At 43.0% G+C, this 24,053-nt stretch overlaps 1 protein-coding gene across 5 annotated transcripts in view; it reads right to left on the reverse strand.

Moving 5' to 3' along the window:
* LOC110532479 (arginyl-tRNA--protein transferase 1) overlaps positions 1–24,053 on the reverse strand; it is a 181,452-nt gene that overhangs the window by 134,968 nt on the left and 22,431 nt on the right. For 2 of the 5 annotated variants that reach the window (XM_036980817.1, XM_036980792.1), the window contains exons 6-8: positions 6,355–6,569; positions 2,921–3,049; positions 777–905 (exon numbers count right to left, since the gene is read on the reverse strand). In XM_036980817.1, the coding sequence (XP_036836712.1) occupies positions 777–905; positions 2,921–3,049; positions 6,355–6,569 (473 nt within the window). The remainder of the gene's footprint in view (positions 1–776; positions 906–2,920; positions 3,050–6,354; positions 6,570–24,053) is intronic. The other 3 variants (XM_036980807.1, XM_036980801.1, XM_036980814.1) reach the window with 3 other exon arrangements.

Below are 24,053 nucleotides of genomic sequence, written 5' to 3' on the forward strand. Positions count from 1 at the left end.
CTATTGCGTTATTGACTGTCCTTTTGTTTATCCATGTGTAACTGTGCTGTTTTTGTCGCACTGCTTTGCTTTATCTTGGCCAGGTCGCAGTTGTAAATGACAACTTGTTTTCAACTAGCCTACCTGGTTAAATAAAAGGTGAAAAAAAAATATAAGAATCATTAATAATGTTGAGGTTCCGTGTGTCTCTTAGCTAACCCTGGTTAATACACACATGGCACCCTATTCCCTGTAATTGCTCTGGGCTCTGCTCAAAAGTAGTGCACTATATAGGGAATAGGATGCCTTGAGACACAGCCCATGAAACACACAGGCAATGACATGCATTGAGTTCACCTAGTTATAAATCACCATCAAACACAATGGAATCAACTTACATAATGGCATGCAGGGCAAACAAGCATGCAGGAGATTTGCTGTGTCAACATGCTACGCGGTCAGCGCAATCATGTGATGTTAAGGACATTGACATTGTACTCAAAAATGGAAAAGTAAACCGGCAGAAAATTCTCAACAGGACAGATCACTGACAGAATTTAAATAAATTAATATTCATATCTAGGCATATTTTATCTGCAGACAAATGAATACACATATTTATTTCAAGTTAATTGGCAACAAAAAAGATCTTCAACCCTTCTATGGATGGTACTGTGTTTGTGATGGAGGAGCAAAATGTGGCAGGGTGGCGTGTACAGCACAGCGCATGGTAGCATTGTGGCAGTCACTGTGCCCTGTGCATTACAGTAGGTGCGATGTCAGAAACGTTACCGTACCTCACTCTCGTTACACTCGGAAGGGGTGTCGCCGTGAACGGCCATCTGGTAGCGTGCGTACAGCGCTGCCGACTGCTCATAGGTCGCCATGAACTGAGGATCATCATCATTGACGGGCACTAGCCTCACCTTCGGAGAGGATGGTGAAAGAAGAAGTGGAGGGATGGATAAAGTCAAAATTGATTGTCGAGAGTGGGGACAGCGAAGGAGGAAAGACAAACAGCGAAGAAGAATGAGGACATACAGTATGGAGTTGGGGTGTTGGAGGGAGAATGAAGAAGAGGAAGGTGTGGTATTGGTTTGCAGGGGGGATGGACAGACAATAGGAGAACCAAACAATAAGTGGAGAGGTTTTAGACAATGCCGCATAAGCAGTTTAGCACTATAAAAACGTTCTACTGAAGCAATTCAGACTCCCAGTTCAAAGTTCTGTTGATTCTTTATTTTATTTTTTTAGCTGCTCGGTTCTGAATTGAGACGAGTCAGGCCAATCAAGATTCCAACCATAGAATTAACAACAAACCAAAACTAAGAATTCTGGGAGAGTGAGTCCAGTGGTGGTTACTGCCTGGAGATGAGGGATCCAGGGACCCTGAAGATGAGGCTAGTGTACCACCCCCGCACCACGGTTGACGACAAACCCTCAAAGAGAAAGACAGGGGACTAGAGGTTGAATGGAGTTCTAAGATATGAGATTCAAGGAACAACAGGCATCCACATTCCACACACACACTCGCATTCAGATAGGGATCTACACACTCGCTTTTACTCTTGTATACATCCAGATATGAGACAATAGCAATGTCCCAAGTGGTGTGAGATTTACACAGATAAAAAATCAGGCTGAGCTCCAGCCTTCGAGACAGAATGTCTGGTGAGAACCGCAGGGCGGAGACAATCCTCCGACTGTGTCAAGTGCCAACATGGGCAAAAAATACAAACTAATGCTAACAATGAATTTTAAGTGGATGCTTCAGTTCAACAACTGTGACTGGTTGGGAATGGAATAAAAACAAACTAGCAGGAATGATGGGCACAGAGGGAGTGGAAGACTGATGAAGAAAAGAGGAAGAGGGTGGGAATGAATACCTGACAGCCACCATATTCAAACAGCTAGAGGTGGCATCCCAAATGACACCCTATTCCCTACATAGTGCACTACTTGGTTCTGGTCAAAAGTAGTGCACTAGGTACAGAATAGGGTGCTACTTAGGACACACCCAGAAACTAAAAGACCCAATTAGACTGAGGCACCTGTAGAAACACTGCCTTCACCCTCCTCCGTGTATGGGAAATTTCCCCCTGCGAGCGAACAAGAGATCACATGCACACACATTCAGACATCCAGAAACATGTAACAGAGCGCGCACACAGACACACACACACTCCCCTAATCCTGAGTCCTTCATTCACTTTCTCCCTTTCATTCATACCCATAACACAGGTTGGTGAAGCCTTAGTTGGAGAGGATAGACTCGTGGTAATGGCTGGAGCATTATTAGTGGAACGATACCAAATAAATGGGTTCCATGTGTTTGATGCCATTCCACTAGCTCCTTTCCAACCATTATTATGAGCTGTCCTCCCCTCAGCAGCCTCCACTGGCCCACAAAGTCACACTTTCAATTTCTTCTTCTCTCCATCCTAACCACTTCCATAGCCAGAGAGTGATTATGGTAACTTGCTCTTTCATGTCACCTAACTCCACGTTCTCGCCATTTCCCCTCCACTACTCTATCAAATGTCTCCATTCCCTTTCACTTAGCACCCCATTCACTTGCATCTGTATCATCTTAGTTGCCTGATGACAGATTGCACACAAACATTGGTCAGAGATACTTCGCTCACATTGGAGAGAGACTGATTATACTATTTGGCAAACTCCAGATAACAATTACATCTGTCGGTTCAAGATGTTCACCCAATGTTGACGAGATGCTCCTGATGATGTTTTAATGTTGTTTGTTTTTATATAAATCAAGGTTATGAATCCAAAGGCAAATTTCCCACATGGTGTTTTATAATAAAGACAACTGAATTTACTCTCAACACTGTTCACTGTGTTTTGATATCAAAAGCACCCCTTAACCCTCGCCCTCCCACCCTCCCTTCCCCCTGTGCAGGTTGACCTGCTGACCCCTGACCTGGCTCTCGGTGGGCTTGTCTGGAGGGTCGTGGTGAATGGCCATCTGGTAGAGTTTGTACACCTGGTAGGAGGCGTCGAAAGAGGCTTTGAACTGTGAACTGGGGGGGTTGGAGCGCACTAGCCTCACCTTCAAAAGAGGGATGGGCAGAGAAGGGTTAACACAAATATAAGAAGACAGGACATAGAACGATAAGTGGAGACAAATTCACACAGAGGGTACACCACATTCGCATATTAAAGCAGAGGGAAGAAAAATGTATTTAAAAGTATGAAAGAAACAGAATGGAGGGTAAACTGAATGTCTCGTCCTCCATTAACTCTGTCCGTCACTAAGGCAAATCTTTGAGTGTTACATTTCTCATTTTCAAGCATGCCACATCAGGCTTTAAACCATCTAAGCCGTTTCCCTCCTTTAAGGTAGGCCCTTGTGAACATTTTTAAGAAGATGTTTTGTATTAAGTAAGCATTCTATATTCCACGTGTGTGGGGACAGGATACACCAAGGTGAGCCTTTATTATACATCTTGAAAAAGGTATTTGACTGAATGATTAACACCGTAAACAGCATTCAGAAGTTATATTGGGTGGGAGTTATTTACAATACAGTTTTTCTATTACCGCAACCACAGGTGCTACACCCAAGCAGTGAGGTTGATAAAGGAGGAGGGCGTGTTTGTGTCCATCTCCATGGAGACAAGCAGAGTGACAGGTGAGAGCATGACAAAAGAGAACAAATAGGGTAAACACCACAAGTGTTTGTCATCATGTTTAACAGAAACATAATTTAAAAGACCTTACCTGGGTTGATCTCCTGAAAAACCAAAGAGATCATTCAAACATGACCTGTGTGTGTGTGTGTGTGTGTGTGTGTACACCTCTTATAAACCCCATTTCCAGTGCTTCACCATGTCATGTCAAGCTACAGTAGGGGAGGATTAGAACCAGTTTTAAAACAGGCCCAAAAGTCAGGCAGCCAGGCCTTTGAGCTTTGGATAAAGCATAACCACTAGTGTTGAGAATGTGAGAATTCAACCTTCATAATCCCCCCAGCTTCATTTTAATTAAACATGTTTGTTTTTAAGCTTTTGTTGGCCAACATGCCCCTGCCATTTGAATAGTAGCCTGCGAGGGAATTTCAACCCAAGGTTTGTTTGAGTTGGACATGCACAGGGCTCTCATATGACTGCTTGGTACACGCACTGTATATTCAAACAAAGATGTTGGGCCTTTTACGTAAGTAAGGCCTCTTTAAATGTACTTTTAAAACGCCAGATATCCTTTGATATGCCAAAATAGTTTTATTGAGCCAACACCACACTGGATAGTTTGGTGAAAACGCAACGCTCTCATAACAAATCGAATGAGATGGCACCGACAGACTAACACAAAACCATTCCAATAATGTGTCTGTAATGCCACATAATTAAAATGGAGATATTGGCCTTCAAAAGCCCCTGTAAGCCGATATGTTGTTCCACATGTGGAACTCTGTGTGAGCCCATATCCTGTTCTCTTTGATAAAAACGCGCAGAAGAGACTCGCTGACTATAGAATGTGTCTGATAAACAGAGAAGGCCAATGGACAAACAAGAGCAAGTGAACATGTGAGAGGAGAGTGGGTTTGTAACTAAAAGATAATAAATAATAGGAAGGCATATTGAGCGAGAAAGACAGGTTGGTGTTATACGCTTCTCTTTGGGGAAAGGGGGGCTGTCAATCGTATGTCCACACTGACCCCTGGTGGTGGCAAGGGCACAAGTATGTGTCCCAACCTGACCCTCCAGACATCTCATCTATGTCATTCACTAAAAGCCACTAGTTTTACTGTAAAACACTAAGGGTTGTGGATGAGAACAGGGTTGTGGTTACAGGAAAAGGCTTTATTACGATTCCCACAGTCTCAATGTATCTATCAATACAAGGGAAGGGGCCTTACCTAGTCAGGGGCCCCTGAGCCTCGATCACATCTCCTCTCTCACGTCTCTTTCATTGGGGCCATATGTACATGCTTCTCTCCTCCTCCCAGTCCTTTCCTAATGATTGTCTGAATCCATCACTCAGGCGGTCTGACATGTTTAACGGTTGTGCTGGTGATGAAGTGGAGCTGGAATGTTGTTAATTGCATTTGTGTAAACACCCAAAATATCCTTGCGGTCCAAGACCTTCAGTTTCCCCCTGTAGCTCCACAGCTTACTCAACAAATCTGAACTGGGGTGTATTTAGTGATATGAAACATTCTGAGAAAGTTGTCGATAGAAATAGAATAAATAGAGCAGACTTGCACGATCCATATTCTACATGACAGGCAGTCAGATGTGCTCGACTCAATTCACTTCTATCTAATTCTGAACTTTCTGGTATGTTAGATCATCCTGAACTGGCTCCTGCTGAAGTCTAAGACTCTCAAAGTCAAAGAGTGGTGTAAATGGCAAAACCCAGATTCAATTATCTCCATATCATCAGAATCCTAAACATCCCAATTCCTAGTATTGATTGCAGCCCATCGGCATGCTTTAGGCCTAGAAACTCATGTTTCAAAACACATGAGCCTTTCAATCATCTTAAATTGCCAAACAAATTAACCTTCAATTGGGTGGCTCGACTTTGTGTGTACGTACATCCACTTAAGGAAATTGAATGAGTAAACATCACAGCCAATAGAAGTAATCTAATCAGCTAAGATGAGCTGATTGGGAGAGGAGTCTGATGGGAGCTCAGTGCCAGTCAGTGAATGAATAGCTCGTCTCAAGGTCTGGCTTAATCAAAAGCTGACATCACTCTAGACTACCAACCTCAGCGAAAGTCAAGAGGATGGCCCAAAACTTCACCTTATACTGGAAAGGGATTTTTATGTATTTATCTGGGCTTGTGTTCCAAATGGAACTATATTCCCTTCATAGTGCACTACTTTTGACCAGGGCCCATTAGAGCTTTGGTCAAAAGTAATACACTATAGGTTATGGGGAATAGGGTAACATTTGGGATGTAGCCCTGCCTGCAGTACATCCCAGAGCCAAAAGTACATTTACATCTCTTATAAACAATGCAGAGCTCTGCAGTCGTTTGAATGTGATTACTTGGGGTAGCCTGACCCAGTGTGTGTGGTCAGGCTACCATTTGGTTGAGTTTGTGTCGTGAAGTGCTGGATTTTCCACTTGGGCTCTGGCCGTACCATTCTCCCCACAGGCACGCATGGTGAAGTCACTGGGTTAGGGAAGCCGATAGAGGCCTCTCTCTGGCCGGGTCTGACGGTAGATCCTTTGGAAGTGGATAGACGTAAAGCAAGATAGAGGAAACTCACCTAAAGCTACTGGAAGGCTAGGTGGCGCCATCACTGTATTACTTACACCCATCCGGTTCCTTCAGATCTGTAGACATTGAATGAGTAGGGGCTAGGAAGTAGCTGTAGACCTGAACCCCTCTCTCGCTTACCTCGAGGCGGTGCAGAGGACTATCGGGCAGAGATTCGTTGATGAACTCCTCCAGGGCTTTGGGTTGGGTGAGCTGGACGGGCGTGGCGGGGTTAGAGGTCGCAGAGGCCGGGACTCCACCCCCCACCTGTCTCTTCTGCTCCTTCTGCAGCCGGCGAGCCTTCCTCAGTTCCTTGGCTTTCCTACACAACGGCCTGCCGGGGTCCGCTCCTACCCCTGAAGGGGAGGAGAGAGATGGAGAAGAGTGGGATGGAGAGCAGGAGAAAAATGGGAAGAGAAAGAGAGGGTGGGAGGGAGAGAGAGAGAATAAATACTATTGTTAGAAACTAGAATGGTATAGATGGGAGCACAAGTTCCCTTTCCAAGGGTGCGAGAACTTCAGGATGTTAACACCACATAGTAATCCTTTTTCGCTCCAAAAACAAGCTTGGGGTAGGGCATTTCCAAAACTGTTCAATATAAAAAGAATTGTGTAAAAGAGCTCGAAAGAGAGGGGGGGGGGGGGGGGACTAAACTACAGCCTTATGGAACAGGCGAACAAGTTTCCCCTTCATGCAAGACTTCTGCATGAGGTTTATTAACACGGTAGTGTGGGAGTGAGAAAGAGGTGGTTACTTTTAAACGATGTTGCCATTGATGATGAGTCCCACATTTGGGGATGTTTTGTGGGTGTGAGGCCATGTTTCCAATGGCTTTGCTCCCCTCAGGGGAAGTCGGATTGCCTTGTTTGCTTTAGCGTAGCCTCCACACGCATGCGCCAACACACACAAAAAAAAAAAAAACAGATCTACATGGATGTCGTTTTCTATTTCTTCCCCCTTCTTCAATACATGACATCACCGCACGAGAACCTATAAAACAGCATGGGTTGTGTTTGTTGACTGCAAGTGATTTCTTGGCTTTTTGTGGACACCTTTGGTTTCAAATGAAGGGGTATCAACTCAGGAGATAGAAGGTCCTCTGCCTCTGGGGAGTTTCCAATCGAATGACAAAGATCATGACCATATATGACTGTGTGTATTTATTTATTTATTTATTTTTATTTCACCTTTATTTAACCGGGTAGGCTAGTTGAGAACAAGTTCTCATTTGCAATTACGACCTGGCCAAGATAAAGCATAGCAATTCGACACAAACAGAGTTACACATGGAATAAACAAAACAGTCAATAATACAGCAGAACAAAAGAAAACAAAAAAAGTCTATGTACAGTGAGTGCAAATGAGGTAAGAGAAGGGAGTTAAGGCAATAAATAGGCCATGGTGGCAAAGAAATTACAATATAGCAATTTAAAACACTGGAATGGTAGATGTGCAGAAGATGAATGTGCAAGTAGAGATACTGGGGTGCAAAGGGGCAAGACAAATAAATAAATACTGTATGGGGATGGGGTAGGTAGATGGGCTGTTTACAGGTGGGCTATGTACAGGTGCAGTGTTCTGCTCTGACAGCTGGTGCTTAAAGCTAGTGAGGGAGATATGGGTCTCAAGCTTCAGTGATTTTTGTGCAGTTCGTTCCAGTCATTGGCAGAGTTTAGTCTAACCAGACACCTAGGTATTTGTAGTTGTCCACGTAAAGTCAGAGCCGTCCAGAGTAGTGATGCTGGACGGGGGAGCAGGTGCGGGCAGGGATCGGTTGAATAGCATGCATTTAGCTTTCCCTGCGTTTAAGAGCAGTTGGAGGCAATGGAAGGAGCGTTGTATGGCATTGAAGCTCGTCTGGAGGTTAGTTAATACAGTGTCCAAAGAGGGGCCAGAAGTATACACAATGGGGTTGTGCTGGATGGTTTGGACAGGGCTGCAGGTTCTGATGGGAAACAGCGTTCAGCTTTCCAGCATGTCAGTAGCTGCTCCACACAGAGTACTGGACCTTAGGCAGAGGTGTGTGTCTGTTGCTGACATCAGAGGGAGCCCACTACAATCACAAGAGCAGTGTCTTAGAGACAAACATACAAACCAGGCTGATACAGCTTAAACAGGATAGGAAAAGAGAGTACTGTAAGGAAACTGGATCTTCTTCCAGACCTACTACGAAAAGTGACACACACAAACCCCATTCTTTACAGAGGAGTCTGTTGCATCTACATGACAGAGGACCGAGACAGACGGACTACTCTCAACTTGACGCACGCATATATTGCGCAATGCAGCTCCAGTAACCCCATCCCTCCCCACCTGGCCTTCTGCAAGCCGCCACCAAAAGCACTCTTGATTGGCGAATGTCATATCGGAGACCCGCAGGAGGAGAGGGCAAGTACTAGTGTCAGGAACCAGAACCAGGGTCATATTCACTAGTCATCAAATGTAAGAAAAATAACTGAAACAAGGACTACCTAAAAACATGTCCAATCAGAAGATTAGTTTATTTTCTGTTGCAAAGCATTTTACTACAGTGTGCACTAACTAATATGACCTTGTGTCAAAACTGGGTGGAACAATCCTCAGCCTTCAGCATAGACCTACACATTCTAACTAATGTCTCTACATACTATGAACTGTACGCTCCCTTCAGTATCTATATGGACGGTACTTTGACTGGAGGGCTACACACTTTTCTGTAAATCATTCATTGAGGTAAGAGTTGTGAGCTTATCTGAACTCAATCAGGACCCCGAGAGACCATAGATAAATCCCTCAGTCACGGTTAACTTTGCAGTTGTCTGGGTGCTAATGCTATGGGGCAGGTTGAGTGATTCTGTGTCTAGACTCTAGACAATAGACACCAAGTTATGAGACAAAGTGAAACGAAGGCGAGAGCGTGAGAAAGCAAGAAAAAGGAGGAAGGGAAGATCTGAATAGCATACTCCTCATAACCTCTCTCCTCAAATCCCATTGGATGAGAAAGCTAGAGGTCCGTCCCCTCTGACCTCTTCTAATGGGTTTTGAGAAGGAGGCGGGGATAGTGGCGAGAGGATGCGAGGCAGTGGAGGCTCCTCAGAGGAGGAACAAAAGGACCATCCACTGTGAATTTCATAATGGTTAAACATTTAAAGTTGTACTTTTTAGATAAAACTACACTAAGTATATTCACGTCACCGAATAATTGATTTAAACACTTTTGCAATGAAAGTCTACAGTAGCTTCAACAGAACTCTGTAAGGTAGCACCATTGTGAAGCCGATCCAATTCACATTCTCCCAGAGACGAACAGAAAATGATGTGTCTCAGTCAGATGACTGAAGAGAGCATTACATCCTTCCCTTGTATATCCTCAAATTCTCTCCGTATCCTGTGACTAAAGAGAGAACGTTTCCGAGCAGGAGATAAACAGAGAGCAGGAGTGACAGCGCGGTCAAATGGTTTCCCTCCAAATAAGTATAAACTAAACACAGTCAGGGCAAGATTGAGCGGTCACATATTGGGTTCTGGCCTCTGTTCAGACTGAAGACTGTGACTGATCCAAACACATAGCAGGGTTCTACACTTCTTTTTTTTCACATGATTTCACATTTGGTCGCAGCAATATTTAATTAAAAATAAATATATAATTGATCATGACCTGGACCCAGATTCACAAAGAAAGCTTTAAATATATTTTTAAAATAAGTTCATTTGTAAGTGCAATTCCTAAAACATTTCTTCTTAATGTAGGATTTTATGAAATTAACTATATTTTTAAGATCATGATTGTTGCGAAGCAATGAGCTAGCTAGTAAGGGCAATCCTGTTAGCACATTTCTTACTGACAAAACAAATATACTTGGATTTAAAACAATCAATACTGAAACTTTTAGACAAAGTTTGTGAGTCAACTAAACATGTTCAATTGCTTTCATTAGCTTAATTAACTCACTTCCATGAGTTTAAGACAATGGTTTAGCCATGTTGGAATTAAGAACATCCAATAACTTTATTTTTGAAGAATCGTCTTAAGCATTTGCATATCAACAAGCAAGGTGCAGCAAACATAAGCACCATCGCTTGATAGTGCATAAACAATTTTAAAAGGATTGCATGAATAATATATATTTTTAAATGAGTTATTTGTTTAGAGTAAAGGATATGTTCTGTATAATCCTACAAATTCCTAGGGGAAAAAAAACGTAGGCCGATACACTGTTTTTATTGTAAGAGAAACAAAAATAGGTTAATTAATTTTATCACATTTATTTGTAGAATCGATTCGTAAGAGAGTTATAGTAATGAATAAAGTCCAGTTACAGCTTTTGACAAAGTAGAAATGAAAAAGATAATATAAAATCAGCCAGGTGCACAGGTGAAATTATTTTGCTGCATTCTTCAACAAAAGGACCAGCTCATGAATTACATAAAAAAATAGCATATTGTAATATGTTAGTTTTTGCTTAGTAGCCAGATGAATGCTGCCGCGGGAGGTGTCATGTGCCGAATGCATGGACAGCACAGATATTCTTGGAAAAAGTTAAAATAGAGCTGCACCTCTTGAATTATGAGTGTTATTTGACAAAGGTAATAGAAACGGCAAAATATGTGCATTCTGATACTACAATGCATTTGGAAAGTATTCAGGCCCCTTGACTTTTTCCACATTTTGTTACAGCACAACCTTATTCTAAAATGGGTTAAATAAAATCTCAATCTACACATTTTTATTTTATTTAGCAAACTTATTCAAATGAAACACATTTACATAAGTATTCAGACCCTTTACTCAACTTTGTTGAAACACCTTTGGCAGTGATTACAGCCTTCTTGGGTATGACGCCACAAGCTTGACACCTGTATTTGGAGAGTTTCTCCCATTTTTCTCTGCAGATCCTCTCAAGAACTGTCAGGTTGGATGGGTAGCTGCACAGCTATGTTCAGGTCTCTCCAGAGATGTTCGATCGGGTTCAAGTCCGGGCTCTGGCTGGGCCACTCAAGGACATTTAGAGACTTGTCCCAAAGCCAGTGTTGAGTTGTCTTGGCTGTGTGCTTAGGGTCGTTGCCCTGTTGGAAGGGATGGTGCCTGGTTTCCTGCAGACGTGACGATTGGTATTCAGGCCAAAGAGTTCAATCTTAGTTTCATCAGACCAGAGAATCTTGTTGTTCATGGTCAGAGTCCTTTAGGTGCCTTTGGCAAACTCCAAGCGGGCTGTCTGAGGAGTGGCTTCCGTCTGGCCACTCTACCATAAAGGCCCGATGGGTGGAGTGCTGAAGAGATAGTTAACCTTCCAGAAGGACAACTTTCACATCTCCACAAAGGAACTCTGGAGCTCTGTCAGAGTGACTATCGGGTTCTTGGTCACCTCCCTGACCAAGGACCTTCTCCCCCGATTGCTCAGTTTAGCTAGGCGGACAGCTCTAGGAAGTGTCTTGGTGGTTCCAAACTGCTTCCATTAAAGAAGGATGGAGGCCACTTCAATGCTGCAGCAATTCCTTAGACTTCATGGCTTGGGTTTTGCTCTGACACGCACTGTCAACTGTGGGACCTAATATAGACAGATGTGTTTTGTGTGCTCAATTTCAAGTCTCATAGCAAAGGGTCTGAATATTTAGGTAAAGAAGGTATATTTTATTAATACATTTGCTAACATTAAAAATACAAATGTTTTTTTGCTTTGTCATTATGGGGTATTGTGTGCAAATTTTAGAAAAAGCCTGTAGCGTTTAAAAAAATGAAATCACGAGGTCTGAATACTTTCCGAATGCATTGTATATCAAATTCAAAATGTTTTACCTGCATGTGACTGAAAAGAGGTTTTGATAAAGTGATTATCCTTTCCCTGCATCTATAAATTACAAGATGAGTCCATCTCCATATACAATTTTACAACTGACAATATTTTCCGTCGGATGATTTTCAATTTAAATCTTGTCTATAGGCTTAACTCTTATTATGTGTGAAATTAGTTGAGATATAGTTTCGATGGGCAGGCTGTGCAGGCATAATTTTTTCTCCCTGCTCATCAAGTTGGATAGAGTCAAGGATATGGTTTGCATTCAAGGCCTACTGCAACATTTAGCATGTTTTCATTTCCCTTAAAATACATTTGATTAGTAATAGAATTACAGTAAATAAAAGTCCCATAAAAGCCCATCTTTAAATGAAAATTGTGAAGGTGAATGATTATTGCCCATTCATCTATTTGTCATTCATTCAGTGAGGAGAGAGAGGGAGGCATTAGCGCCCGGCTGGGTACCAACGTCCTACCGCATATTGTCTTGGTGGGTTAAGTTAGCAATAGGTACCAACGTCCTACAGCATATTGTCTTGGTGGGTTAAGTTAGAAAAGTATTTTCACACCTATTCCTGTTTGTGATTCCAAAATTCTGATGTAAAATACAACCATTTAGGAAAAGTCAAGGAAGGAGTAGGACATAGTTTTTTTCTTTTGGCTTATTTAAAAAATTATAATTACAAAAATGAAGAATCAGTGGCCGTTGGCCTTTGACGGTTCTAGTATTAAATAAGGTACAAAAATATATAGATTTTTTTAAACGAGAACCAGTAGAGCTTTGTAACACACTGCAGTCTATGTAACACACTGCCGTTGTTAGAATCTTAATATCACACACAGAACTGGAGTAATAACCAGTTTTAAGAGGGCATGTCGTCATCTTGAACGGTTTTCCCGTTGCCTCTCATCCCAACAGTAAGGCCTACACTGCTCCCTCTTCCTACAGCTGAGAGTGCAGTGCTCAGTTGATAATCACCCGACAATTGCCTCGAAACTTAACTTAAACCATATCGAACTAATTTTCACACGTTACAGATTAAATAAATAAGTAAAGTATGATGGGAGAATGGGAGAGTTGAGTGCGGGGGGAGCGAAGAATGCATAATTATGTTATCACCAATTGTGAATGAAGACCAGGGCGAGTCAGGGTAGCCTAGTGGTTAGAATGACAAAGAATGACAAGTTGAAGAATGACAAGACACAGGGACAAAGAAAACCTGATACTATTAAGCACAACAAACAAAAAAGGTATGTAGTGCGTAAAGCAAGTGAAAGTTCTGAACATTTTGTCAACTGTTAGGACAAGGGATAACAGCTAAAGGAAATCCAACTGATACCATTGCATGATGAACACAAGCACGAGCTGACAATAATTGACTGACTGCTGTCATATCAACACTTATATTCATTATAATACCCTTATTGCTTTTGTGCAGTTTCACTATTTATCAAGGCCACTTGGCGCTTATGTTTATGATACTTTTCTTTTTATAATTTGACCGCTCGTCTTTTGACTGTGTGTCATAGTGGTTGGTGTATTTTTTTAAATATTAGGGTTATAAAAATAAGCTGTTACCATGTTAACACATATGCTTTGTTTCATAGTTGTAACAAAGGCACTCCATGACATTTTTTTTTTTCTTCATTTTTTAAAATCAAACACCTGAATTTTAGCATTGTGTTATTGCATTGATTTTGTTAAGCAAAATAAATGAAAATGCTATTGTGTAATTTGAAATAAAATACAAATCGTATTCTAATGTTTACCAATGCCTTCATAAAACCAGCTAAATTATTATTTTTTAGATAGTCCATTGAGGCCCAGCAGTTCTAGTGTTAACAAGGTTTTGTGAATCCAGACCTTGGCCTGTGTCCCATAATGTGCTTGCATTCACTACAGAATCAGGCTAATAATGACTAGGCATCTTTTAAAATGTGCATGCCCTTGTGTTCTTACATTGATTTGGGAAGATTTACTGTAACAGCAAAGAAAAGAGACTTCAAAAAGTACAACATCTATTTGTTACAGATTTCAAATGACCATGGTTTTCTTTTCGGCAAAATCCTCTAGAGGGGAGAATCTGAAAAAAACTAAATTGGAGGAATGATTTCCCCCATTTTTTTTCCCTTTAGGGTACCCTTTATTCAGGTGCTCACCAGCCAAACAGTTGTGTTTGGCTAGCGGTGTATCTGTCCCGAACTTGTGATTGTTTTGAAAACGAATGGCCACTGGATTACTGCAAATACGCATGATTCTACCAGGTAGGCAAAGGCAACTTTGAAGCTACTTTTCAATTGCCTTTCTACCTACCCGAAAACTAAAAAGGCCATCATTAGCGTCGCTAACGGCTACACAACGAAGTAGACATATAGGCCCTAAGTGCACCGCAGGGCATGACATGCAGGTAAATTTGCCAGTGGCACACCGGGCCAGAGCCAACTGAAAGCTACTGGTCCAAATGGAAAAAAAAAACGGCCTGGGACAAGATCTGACAGGAAAGCAAATGACGCGTGCATAATTTCAATATCTAGTGATTTTATATCTTTCATTTGCGAGCCGAACAAGAAGCCAATACAGGGTTCATACAGACATTGGCAAGTCAAACGCAAAGACTTAAGCACTTACATTTCTATTTCAAGGACCTACAGTTGAAGTCGGAAGTTCACAAACAAGTTTTAATGACGCCAACCTCAGTGTTTCAACCACTCAACAAATTTCTTGTTAAACTATAGTTTTGGCAAGTCGGTTAGGACATCAACTTTGTGCATGACAAGTCATTTTTCCAACAATTGTTTACAGATTATGTCACTTATAATTCACTGTATCACAATTCCAGTGGGTCAGAAGTTTACAAACACTAAGTTGACTGTGCCTTTAAACAGCTTGGAAAATTATGTCATGGCTTTAGAAGCTTCTGATAGGCTAATTGACATCGTTTGAGTCAATTGGAGGTGTACCTGTGGATGTATTTCAAGGCCTACCTTCAAAAACTCAGTGCCTCTTTGCTTGACATCATGGCAAAACCACCCCAAAAAAATAAAGACCTCAGAAAAAAAATTGTAGACCACAAGTCTACAAGTTCAAAACGCCTGAAGGTACCATGTTCATCTGTACAAACAAGAGTAAGCAAGTAAACACCATGGGACCACGCAGCCATTATACCGCTTAGGAAGGTCTGTCTCCTAGAGATGAACGTACTTTGGTGCGAAAAGTGCAAATCAATCCCAGAACAACAGCAAAGGACCCTGTGAAGATGGAGGAAACAGGTACTAAAGTAGCTATATCAACAGTAAAACGAGTCCTATTTCGACATAACCTGAAAGGCCGCTCAGCAAGGAAGAAGCCACTGCTCCAAAACCTCCATAAAAAGCCAGACTACGGTTTGCCACTGCACATGGGGACAAAGATCATACTTTTTAAAGAAATGTACTCTGGTCTGATGAAACAAAAATGGAACTGTTAGGCCATAATGACCATCGTTATGTTTGGAGGATAAAGGGGGAGGCTTGCAAGCCGAAGAACACCATCCTAACCGTGAAGCACGGGGGTGGCAGCATCATGTTGTGGGGGTGCTTTGCTGCAGGAGGGACTGGTGCACTTCACAAAAGATGGCATCATGAGGCAGGAAAATGATGTCCATATACTGAAGCAACATCAAGACTTTAGTCAGGAAGTTAACCTCTAGGTAGGCTAGCGTCCCACCTCAACAGCGAGTGAAAATGCAGGGCGCCAAATTCAAAACAGAAATACAATAATTAAAATTCCTCAGAGGTATTTTACACCATTTTAAAGATAAAATTATTGTTAACCTCTTGAAGCTGGGGGGGGGTACTATTTTTATGTTTGGAAAAATAACGTTCCCAACGTAAACGGCCTATTTCTCAGGACCAGATGCTAGAATATGCATATAATCGACAGATTAGGATACACAACTCTAAAGTTTCCAAAACTGTCAAAATATTGTCTGGGAGTATAACAGAACTGATATTGCAGGCAAAACCCTGAGAAAGAAGCCACTTCCTGGTTTGATTTATTTTGAAAACTCCATGTTCCATAGCCTCCCATTGCTCCATTTAAAGGGATATCAACCAAATTCCTTTTCCTATCGCTTCCTCAAGGTGTCGGTCTTCAGACATTTTCAGGCTTTTATTTTGAAAAATGAGCCAGAACGATAACATCGCGTCAAGTGGTCACATGAGTTTTGCTCGGGCAACAGAGTTTGAATAGGTATTGCTTTTCTCTCCTACTGTGAAAGACATTTGCGGTTGACATATCGATTATATAATATTATAAAAAACGTTTGACATGTTTCTGTGGACATAATGGAAACTATTTGGAATTGTCTGCGCTGTCGTGACCGCTCTTTCCTGTGGATTTCTGAACATAACGCGCCAAACAAACTGAGGTATTTTGGATATAAAAATAATCTTTATGGAACAAAAGGAACATTTGTTGTGTAACTGGGAGTCTCGTGAGTGAAAACATCCGAAGATCAAAGGTACATTCTTTTTTTGATTGCTTTTCTGATTTTCGTGACAAAGCTACCTGATGCTAAGTGTACTTAATGTTTTGTCATGTGATCGATAAATTTACAAAACGCTTGGATTGCTTTCGCTGTAAAGCAGAATTTCAAAATCTGAGACAGGTGGATAAACAAAAGGCTAAACTGTGTTTTACAATATTGCACTTGTGATATCATGAATATGAATATTTTTTGTAATATTATTTGACTGTGGCGCTATGCTATTCACCGGTTGCTGATGCCAATTATCCCGCTTAAGGGATGGGTAGCGTAAAGAAGTTAATCCAACCATAGTGTCCAATTTCAAAAACGCTTTTCGGCGAAAGCAAAACATTTCATTATGTACGGTCAGCAACTAGTCACAGAAAGCATTCAGCCATTTTCCAACTAAAGAAAGGAGTCACAAAAAGCAGAAATATAGATCAAATTAAATCACTAACCTTTGATGATCTTCATCAGATGACACTCATAGGACTTCATGTTACATAATACATGTATGTTTTGTTCGGTAAAGTTTACATTGGCGCGTTACGTTCAGTAGTTCCAAAACATCCAGTGATTTTGCAGAGAGCCACATCAATTTACAGACATGCTCATAAAATGATGAAAATACAAGTAATATGCACGGAATTATAGATGCAACCGCTGTGTCAGACTTCTGAAGAACTTTACCGAAAAAGCAATAATCAAGCAGAAATAAAGTACGGCGCTCAGAGCCCATATCAAGCAAAACAGATATCCGCCATGTTGGAGTCAGATGTCAGAATAGCATTATAAATATTCACTTACCTTAGATGATCTTCATCAGAATGCACTCCGAGTAATCCCAGTTCCACAATAAATGTTTGTTAATCCACATTCATGACAAGCTTTCACTAGGAGCAGACGAAAAGTTTTTAAGTTTGTTACAGTTCGTAGCAACATGTCAAACGATGTTTAGAATCAATCTTTAAAAACCATCCTAACATAAATCTTCAATAATACTCCAACCGTACAATTCCTTTGTCTTCAAAAATGAAGTTAAAAGTAGCTACCTTTCACGTGAGCGCGCGACTGAGGCTGTGGCACTCTGGAAGCCGTGGGAAGTGCAACATATCAAATACACAGTGGGATATTGGTTTGGGGCTGAGTTGAGAAACTACAAACCTCAGATTTCCCACTTCCTGGTTGGATTTCTTCAGGTTTTTGCCTGCCATATGAGTTCTGTTATACTCACAGACATCATTCAAACTGTTTTAGAGACTTCAGAGTGTTTTCTATTAATGATATGCATATTCTAGCTTTTATGGCTGAGTAGCAGGCAGCTTAGTTTGGGCACACTTTTTATCCAAAATTCCCAATACTGCCCCCTACCCCAAAGAAGTTAGTTGGGTCGCAAATGGGTCTTCCAAATGGAAAATGATCCCAAGCATACTTCCAAAGATGTGGCAAAATGGCTTAAGGACAACAAAGTCAAGGTATTGGACTGGCCATCACAAAGCCCTGACCTCACTCCCGGAGAAAATTTGTGGCAGAACTGAAAAAGTGTGTGCGAGCAAGGAGGCCAACAAACCTGACTCAGTTACACCAGCTCTGTCAGGAGGAATGGGTCAAAATTCACCCAACTTATTGTGGGAAGCTTGTGGAAGGTTCCCCGAAATGTTTGACCTAAGTTAAACAATTTAAAGGCAATGCTACCAAATACACTCAATTAGTATGTAAACTTCCTACTCACTGGGAATGTGATGAAAGAAATAAAAGCTGAAATAAATAATTCTCTACTATTATTCTGACATTTCAGTCTTAAAATAAAATAGTGATCCTGACTGACAGGGAATTTTTACTAGGATTAAATGTCAGGAATTGTGAAAAACTGAGTTTAAATGTAGTTGGCTAAGGTGTATGTAAACTTCCGACTTCAACCATACTTTCCCTCTGTCACATGACACGTCGCTAGACAATTTACCCCTTCTCTTTAGCAGATACACACACACACACACACACACACACACACAAAGAGGTACTCGAGGACAGAGCATGCAGCCTTGGTAAAGAAAATGACAGATCTATTCCTGTGGAAGACCGAGTCTCCCACTCCAGCAGTTAACACTTCATCAAATCTATAGCACTCTCCCTGCCCCCTCAGCCACACAAACACTTTTCATTAAGTAGCCTAGTAATACAAGCACAGGAAAACAGACTGATTTTCTCTCGTACCACCCACATACGATTTAATGTTTTCCAGTAGAAGAGGTCGTTTTGTTGCTGCGTCATCCCTCTGTGCTAGCCTCTAGCCTTGCAGCGGTGTTGGCATGTATATTTATGGCAGGGGCGTAGGCAGCAGAGAGAGCACTGGGGGTTTAACAACCTGTCCTTACCGTCACAACCTGATCATAAATTGCTATTGAAACAAAATTACTTGCTATGTCTTTACGTCACCTGCCATCCCATGGTTGGAGTTATTTATCCAATACAACCCAGTGTTCTTCAATGGAAGCTTCTCTAACATCAGATATGTACAGTGCGGTGTCCCTCAGGGCACGTTACACACTCTCCATATCAGCACCCAAAGCCAGTGAGCTCACTGAATAAGGAGATAGTTAGTCTCAAATATAATTGTATTGGTCATATACACATATTTAGCAGATGTTATTGCAAGTGTAACGAAATGCTTGTTATCCTAGCTCCAACAGTGCAGTAGTATCTAAAAACAATTCACAACAGTACACACAAATCTAAAAGTAAAAGAAAGCAATTAAGAAATATTTGATTGAGCAATGTCGGAGTGGCATTGACTAAAACACAGTAAAATAGAATACATATGAGATGAGTAAAGCAGTACGTAAACATTAAAGTGACTAGTGTTCCATTATTTAAAAGTGGCCAGTGATTCCATGTCTATGTATACAGGGCAGAATCCTCTAAGGTGCAGGGTTGCGTAACCAGGTGGAAGCCGGCTAGTGATGGCTATTGAACAGTGTGATGGGGTTGATAGCGGTTTTTCAGTCTCTCGGTCCCAGCTTCGATGCACCTGTACTGACCTCGCCTTCTGGATGGTAGCGAGGTTAACAGGCAGTGGCTCGGTGGTTCTTGTCCTTGATAATCTTTTAGGCCTTCCTGTGACATTGGGTGTTGTAGGTGTCCTGGAGGGCAGGTAGTTTGCCCCCGGTGATGTGTTGTGCAGACCACACCACTCTCTGGAGAGCCCTGCGGTTGTGGGTAGTACAGTTGCCGTACCAGGCAGTGATACAGCCTGACACAATGCACTCAATTTTGCACCTGTAAAAATTTGAGAGTGCTTTAGGTGACAAGCCAAATTTCTTCAGCCTCCTGAGGATGAAGAGGCGCTATTGCGCCTTCTTCACCACACTGTCTGTGTGGATGGATCATTCAGTTTGTCCGTGATGTGGACACTGAGGAACGTTGTTTTCCTGACACCACACGCCAAGGGCCCTCACCTCCTCCCTGTAGGCCGTCTCGTCATTGTGTTGTCTGCAAACTTGATTGAGTTGGAAGTGTGCATGACCACGCAGTCATGGGTAAACAGGGAGAACAGGAGGGGGCTGAGCATGCACCCTTGTAAGGCCCCAGTATTGAGGATCAGCAAAGGGGTGATGTTTCCTACCTTCACCACCTGGGGGCGGCCCATCGGGAAGTCCAGGACCCAATTGCACAGGATGTGGTTGAGTCCCAGGGCCTCAAGTTTAATGAGCTTGGATGGTACTACGGTGTTGAATGCTGAGCTGTCAACGAACAGCATTCTCACATAGGTATTCCTCTTGTCCAGATGGGATAGGGCAGTGTGCAGGAGATTGCATCGTCTGTGGACCTATTGGGGTAGTATGCAAAATGAAGTGGGTCTAGGGTGGAGGTGTATGGATCTTTGACTAGTCTCTCAAAGCACTTCACTTCATGACAGCGTGAGTGCTATAGGGCAATAGTAATTTAGTTCAGTTACCTTGGCCTTCTTGGGTACAGGTACAATGGTAGCCATCTTGAAGCATGTGGGCACTGGGATAGGGAGAGATTGAATATGTCCGTAAACACACCAGCCAGCTGGTCTGCGCATGCTCTGAGGACACTGCTTGGGATGCCGTATGGGCCGGCAGCCTTGTGAGGGTTAACACGTTTAAATGTCTTACTCACGACGGCCACAGAGAAGGAGAGCCGGCAGTCTTTGGTAGCAGGCTGCGTCAGTGACACTGTATTATCCTCAAAGTGTGCAACGGTGTTTAGTTTGTCTGGAAAAAGACTGTGTCCACCCTATTCCCTATAAAGTGCACTTCTTTTGACCAGAGCTATGGCCCCTGGTCAAAAGTAGTGCACTACATAGGGAATAGGATGCCATTTCAAATCAAATGTTATTTGTCACATGCTTCACAAACAACAGGTGTAAACTAACAACGCCATATTTACTTAATGGGCCCTTCCCAACAATGCAGAGCGGAAGAAAATATGAAAATAATAGTACAAGGAATAAATACACAACAAGTAACAAATTGGCTATATCCACAGAGTACCATTAAAGGTATGTGTACAGTATTGAATTTAAAAATAATAAATGTTTTGTCACTGGCCTACACACACACACAATACCCCATAATGTGAAAGTGGATTTATGCTTTTAGAACATTTTACAAATTAAAGCATTCAAACCCTTTATGGCTTCCGGCGCCGACAGAGATGGCCGCCTCGCGTTCCTAGGAAACTATGCAGTTTTTTGTTTTTTTACGTGTTATTTCTTACATTAGTACCCCAGGTCATCTTAGGTTTCATTACATACAGTCGAGAAGAACTACTGAATATAAGATCAGCATCAACTCACCATCAGTACGACCAAGAATATGTTTTTCGCGACGCGGATCCTGTGTTCTGCCTTACAAACAGGACAACGGAGTGGATCCTATGCAGCGACCCAAAAAAACGACTCCGAAAGAGAGGGAAACGAGGCGGTCTTCTGGTCAGACTCCGGAGACGGGCACAGCGCGCACCACTCCCTAGCATTCTTCTTGCCAATGTCCAGTCTCTTGACAACAAGGTTGATGAAATCCGAGCAAGGGTAGCATTCCAGAGGGACATCAGAGACTGTAACGTTCTTTGCTTCACGGAAACGTGGCTTACTGGAGAGACGCTATCCGAAGCGGTGCAGCCAACAGGTTTCTCCACGCATCGCGCAGACAGGAAAAAACATCTTTCTGGTAAAAAGAGGGGCGGGGGCGTATGCCTTATGACTAACGTGACATGGTGCGATGAAAGAAACATACAGGAACTCAAATCCTTCTGTTCACCTGATTTAGAATTCCTCACAATCAAATGTAGGACGCATTATCTACCAAGAGAATTCTCTTCGATTATAATCACAGCCGTATATATCCCCCCCCAAGCAGACACATCGATGGCTCTGAACGAACTTTATTTAACTCTCTGCAAACTGGAAACAATTTATCCGGAGGCTGCATTCATTGTAGCTGGGGATTTTAACAAGGCTAATCTGAAAACAAGACTCCCCAAATTTTATCAGCATATCGATTGCGCAACCAGGGGAGGAAAGACCTTGGACCATTGTTACTCTAACTTCCGCGACGCATATAAGGCCCTGCCCCGCCCCCCTTTCGGAAAAGCTGACCACGACTCCATTTTGTTGATCCCTGCCTACAGACAGAAACTAAAACAAGAGGCTCCCACGCTGAGGTCTGTCCAACGCTGGTCCGACCAAGCTGACTCCACACTCCAAGACTGCTTCCATCACGTGGACTGGGAGATGTTTCGTATTGCGTCAGATAACAACATTGACGAATACGCTGATTCGGTGTGCGAGTTCATTAGAACGTGCGTTGAAGATGTCGTTCCCATAGCAACGATTAAAACATTCCCTAACCAGAAACCGTGGATTGATGGCAGCATTCGTGTGAAACTGAAAGCGCGAACCACTGCTTTTAATCAGGGCAAGGTGTCTGGTAACATGACCGAATACAAACAGTGCAGCTATTCCCTCCGCAAGGCTATCAAACAAGCTAAGCGCCAGTACAGAGACAAAGTAGAATCTCAATTCAACGGCTCAGACACAAGAGGCATGTGGCAGGGTCTACAGTCAATCATGGACTACAGGAAGAAACCCAGCCCAGTCACGGACCAGGATGTCTTACTCCCAGGCAGACTAAATAACTTTTTTGCCCGCTTTGAGGACAATACAGTGCCACTGACACGGCCTGCAACGAAAACATGCGGTCTCTCCTTCACTGCAGCCGAGGTGAGTAAGACATTTAAACGTGTTAACCCTCGCAAGGCTGCAGGCCCAGATGGCATCCCCAGCCGCGCCCTCAGAGCATGCGCAGACCAGCTGGCCGGTGTGTTTACGGACATATTCAATCAATCCCTATACCAGTCTGCTGTTCCCACATGCTTCAAGAGGGCCACCATTGTTCCTGTTCCCAAGAAAGCTAAGGTAACTGAGCTAAATGACTACCGCCCCGTAGCACTCACATCCGTCATCATGAAGTGCTTTGAGAGACTAGTCAAGGACCATATCACCTCCACCCTACCTGACACCCTAGACCCACTCCAATTTGCTTACCGCCCAAATAGGTCCACAGACGATGCAATCTCAACCACACTGCACACTGCCCTAACCCATCTGGACAAGAGGAATACCTATGTGAGAATGCTGTTCATCGACTACAGCTCGGCATTCAACACCATAGTACCCTCCAAGCTCGTCATCAAGCTCGAGACCCTGGGTCTCGACCCCGCCCTGTGCAACTGGGTACTGGACTTCCTGACGGGCCGCCCCCAGGTGGTGAGGGTAGGCAACAACATCTCCTCCCCGCTGATCCTCAACACTGGGGCCCCACAAGGTTGCGTTCTGAGCCCTCTCCTGTACTCCCTGTTCACCCACGACTGCGTGGCCACGCACGCCTCCAACTCAATCATCAAGTTTGCGGACGACACAACAGTGGTAGGCTTGATTACCAACAACGATGAGACGGCCTACAGGGAGGAGGTGAGGGCCCTCGGAGTGTGGTGTCAGGAAAACAACCTCACACTCAACGTCAACAAAACTAAGGAGATGATTGTGGACTTCAGGAAACAGCAGAGGGAACACCCCCCCATCCACATCGATGGAACAGTAGTGGAGAGGGTAGCAAGTTTTAAGTTCCTCGGCATACACATCACAGACAAACTGAATTGGTCCACTCACACAGACAGCATCGTGAAGAAGGCGCAGCAGCGCCTCTTCAACCTCAGGAGGCTGAAGAAATTCGGCTTGTCACCAAAAGCACTCACAAACTTCTACAGATGCACAATCGAGAGCATCCTGGCGGGCTGTATCACCGCCTGGTATGGCAACTGCACCGCCCTCAACCGTAAGGCTCTCCAGAGGGTAGTGAGGTCTGCACAACGCATCACCGGGGGCAAACTACCTGCCCTCCAGGACACCTACACCACCCGATGTCACAGGAAGGCCATAAAGATCATCAAGGACATCAACCACCCGAGCCACTGCCTGTTCACCCCGCTATCATCCAGAAGGCGAGGTCAGTACAGGTGCATCAAAGCTGG

The sequence above is a fragment of the Oncorhynchus mykiss genome, chromosome 1 (assembly GCF_013265735.2).
Source record: "Oncorhynchus mykiss isolate Arlee chromosome 1, USDA_OmykA_1.1, whole genome shotgun sequence".
Lineage (NCBI taxonomy): Eukaryota > Metazoa > Chordata > Actinopteri > Salmoniformes > Salmonidae > Oncorhynchus > Oncorhynchus mykiss.